General features: G+C 66.2%; 1 protein-coding gene across 1 annotated transcript; it reads left to right on the forward strand.

Moving 5' to 3' along the window:
- Positions 1 to 835: 835 nt before the first annotated feature.
- Positions 836 to 2,384, forward strand: LOC131561398 (C-type lectin domain family 2 member B-like). The gene is made up of 5 exons (XM_058810682.1): positions 836 to 985; positions 1,066 to 1,117; positions 1,697 to 1,878; positions 2,079 to 2,179; positions 2,270 to 2,384. Exons 1-5 carry the CDS (start codon positions 836 to 838, stop codon positions 2,382 to 2,384), a joined length of 600 nt encoding a protein of 199 aa, XP_058666665.1.
- The last annotated feature ends 282 nt before the right edge of the window (positions 2,385 to 2,666 follow it).

Here is a 2,666-nt window from a genome sequence, read left to right on the forward strand (position 1 = left end):
ACCAGCCCCAGTGCCCGCGGAGTCTGGCCGGAGTGGGAGAGGCGGCGGAGGAGCGCCGGTTTCATTCCGCAGCGGTGGCGGCACCCGGAGCCCGGCGAGGCGGCGGCGGAGCTCGGAGGCGGCTCCAGCCCAGGTGGGACCCGCGGTCGGTGCTGCCCCAGCTCGGGGCTCGCTGTGGGGGGGGCCGCGGTGAGGGGCGGGGGGGGACATGGGGGAAGCCGGCACAAGGAACTCGTGGGAATTGCTGGTACCGGGCACCTGGCCAGGCTCACTCCGAAAATGCCTGCCGTAATTCACTCTTGAGAGCCCCAGAAGGGGCTTCCAAGGGGCGACGGTTCTCGACCGGCTTCAACAGAGTGGGGCCCTTTTCCTTAGCAAGGCTTTTGCACCAGCCCGAGTGCCCGCGGAGTCTGAGCTCACAGCGGCACCAGCCCGAGTGCCCCGGGTCTGACCGGGATGGGAGGGGCGGCGGGCGGAGCGCTCGTTTCCTTCAGCAGCGGTGCCGGCACCCGGAGCCCGGCGAGGCGGCGGCGGAGCTCGGGGGCGGCTCCAGCCCAGCTGCGAACCGCGGTCGGTGCTGCCCCAGCTCCCGGAGGCTGCGCTTGTCTCCGCACCTGCTGCCGCACCTCTGGGCAGCGGCGACAGCGCAGCCACAGCTGCCACCGCCCTCCTGAGCCCCCGCACGGCCGGCATCAGCAGTGACCTCTCATCGTGTCCCTTTCAGGGTGCCATCAGCGCGGCTGGAAAGCTGTTCCCGAGGCCGAGCTCCCAAAGGATCTGCTTGCAGCACTCCTGATGTCTCCGCAGCAAGGTGCTGTTTGTTCTGGGCAGAGAGATGCCGGCTGTGAGCTGGAGAAGAGTGAATTCTGCTCCATTTGTGGAGTTGCGAATGGGCCCCAGCATCTCCAGGAGGGACCAGCAGCCGCACTTCCACACTTGCCTGGGGCCCAAGAAGCCTCTTGCCATAAGCAGGGGGATGCCACTTGTGAGTGTGCAGTCAGTGCAGATGTGGAGAATGGATTCTGCACCAAAAATGGGAGTGTGAGGGAGCCCCTGGCTCCCCAGGGAACACCAGCAACCAACAATGAATGCAAAAGGAACCTCAGAAGATTCCTGGGTGAGTGCAGGGTCTCCCTGTGGTCTAAAGGCTGGGGCCCGTGTCCCGTCCCAAGGCCAGGGCTGGCAGGTGTGTGGCTGTTTCCCGATGTCTGGAAGAGGCCTCGTGCTCTGCTGGGCCCCATCCGTGGCTGGAAGCAAGAGCCCCAGCTGCCCCCAAGGCTGTGCAGTTCCCCTGCTGCAGCCTGTGCCCACAGCTGTGTCCCTGCCTGTGCCCACAGCTGTGTCCCTGCCTGTGGCCAGGCTCTTGGCTCTCTGGCTGCCAGCTGAGGGAGGCCCACACTGCCTCAGGGCTCCCTGCTCTGCTCCCTGGCCATGGGCTGAGCAGATTGCAGGGCCGGCTCTGCTTCTGGCAGCCAGCAGCTCTTTCCTGCTCCAGGTGAACGGTTCAGGTGCCATCCCGTGGGCACGGCGGTGCTGATTCTGCTGCTCCTGGTGCTGGTGCTGGCTTTGGGGGCGGCCTTGGCTGTGCTGGCAGGTAAGGGAGGGGCAGCAGCGTGGGCCCAGCCCCTCGGGGCAGAGCGGGCTCCCTGCTCCCTGCACAGGGGAATCCTCCGAGCTTCTCCTCTTCCCCCTGCAGCACCACAGGTTCCAGTCACACCTGCCACTCCGCCGTCTCTTCTGGGCTGTCCCCATGGCTGGGTTGGGTACAAGGGGGTCTGCTACTACTTCTCACGGGATTACAGCACGTGGGAGCAGGGTCAGGAACGGTGCTCCGAGCTCAATGCCTCCCTGGCCATTGCCCAGGATGAGGAGGCCATGGTGAGTGAGGGGCTGCGGGCGCTGTGGGGTGGCTGAGGGCAGCCTGGGGGCGCTCCTGGGCCGGGCTCGGTGCTCGCAGGGCCGGGGCTGCAGCCCTGGGCCGGGGCCTTGCAGGGAAGGAGCCCCGGCGTGCGGGGGCAGCCCCGGGCACGTGTCCCCCCGAGGGGCCGGGGCAGCTCCCACTCCTCTCTCCTGGGCAGGATTTGCTCTCCCGCCTCTGTGGGAATTTCGGTTACTGGCTCGGGCTGCGCAGACGGGGCGAGCGCCTGCACTGGGGGGACGGCAGCAGCTACAGCTCCCGGTGAGTGCCGGGGAGCCGGGCAGGGCCTGGGGGCACAGGGGCACAAGGGCTTCCACTGGCAGCCAGCGCTGCCTCTGCTCCTCCCTGCAGGGTTCCTGTTTTTGGCAATTCCGAGTGCGTGTACCTGGCTGACAGGAGATTGCGGAGTGAGAACTGCTCACATCGGCGACCGTATCTCTGCAGCAAGGCCCAAGCTCCCCTGTAACAGGGGCTGCACAAAGAACCTTCTCCACGCTGGGCAGTGCCAGCTTCACCTCTGAGCCCAGCACAGCGCTGTCCTTCCTCAGCTGCGCCCTGTGCCTTGCACTTCCTCTCAGGGTCACCTCAGTGCCTCTTCATCCCCAGTGCCAGCGCTGGGCTGGGGCTGCAAAGGAAAAGTCTCTACAATCCATCCTGGCACCGATGCTGCCTGCAGTGAGGGCATTGCCCTCATGACACAACGAGCTCCAATGGGAAATTCAAATCCCCCTGTGGTCTTGGAATTCAT

This window comes from Ammospiza caudacuta, chromosome 9 (assembly GCF_027887145.1).
Source record: "Ammospiza caudacuta isolate bAmmCau1 chromosome 9, bAmmCau1.pri, whole genome shotgun sequence".
In the NCBI taxonomy this organism is placed as follows: domain Eukaryota; kingdom Metazoa; phylum Chordata; class Aves; order Passeriformes; family Passerellidae; genus Ammospiza; species Ammospiza caudacuta.

What these genes read in the sequence shown, in the direction of transcription:
- LOC131561398 (XM_058810682.1), top strand. Translation starts at nt 836, where the DNA reads ATGCCGGCTGTGAGCTGGAGAAGAGTGAATTCTGCTCCATTTGTGGAG. An exon ending in TAAGCAGGGGGATGCCACTT is followed by an intron (nt 986 to 1,065) that starts GTGAGTGTGCAG and finishes CTGGCTCCCCAG; the next exon opens with GGAACACCAGCAACCAACAA. An exon ending in GGCAGCAGCTACAGCTCCCG is followed by an intron (nt 2,180 to 2,269) that starts GTGAGTGCCGGG and finishes TCCTCCCTGCAG; the next exon opens with GGTTCCTGTTTTTGGCAATT.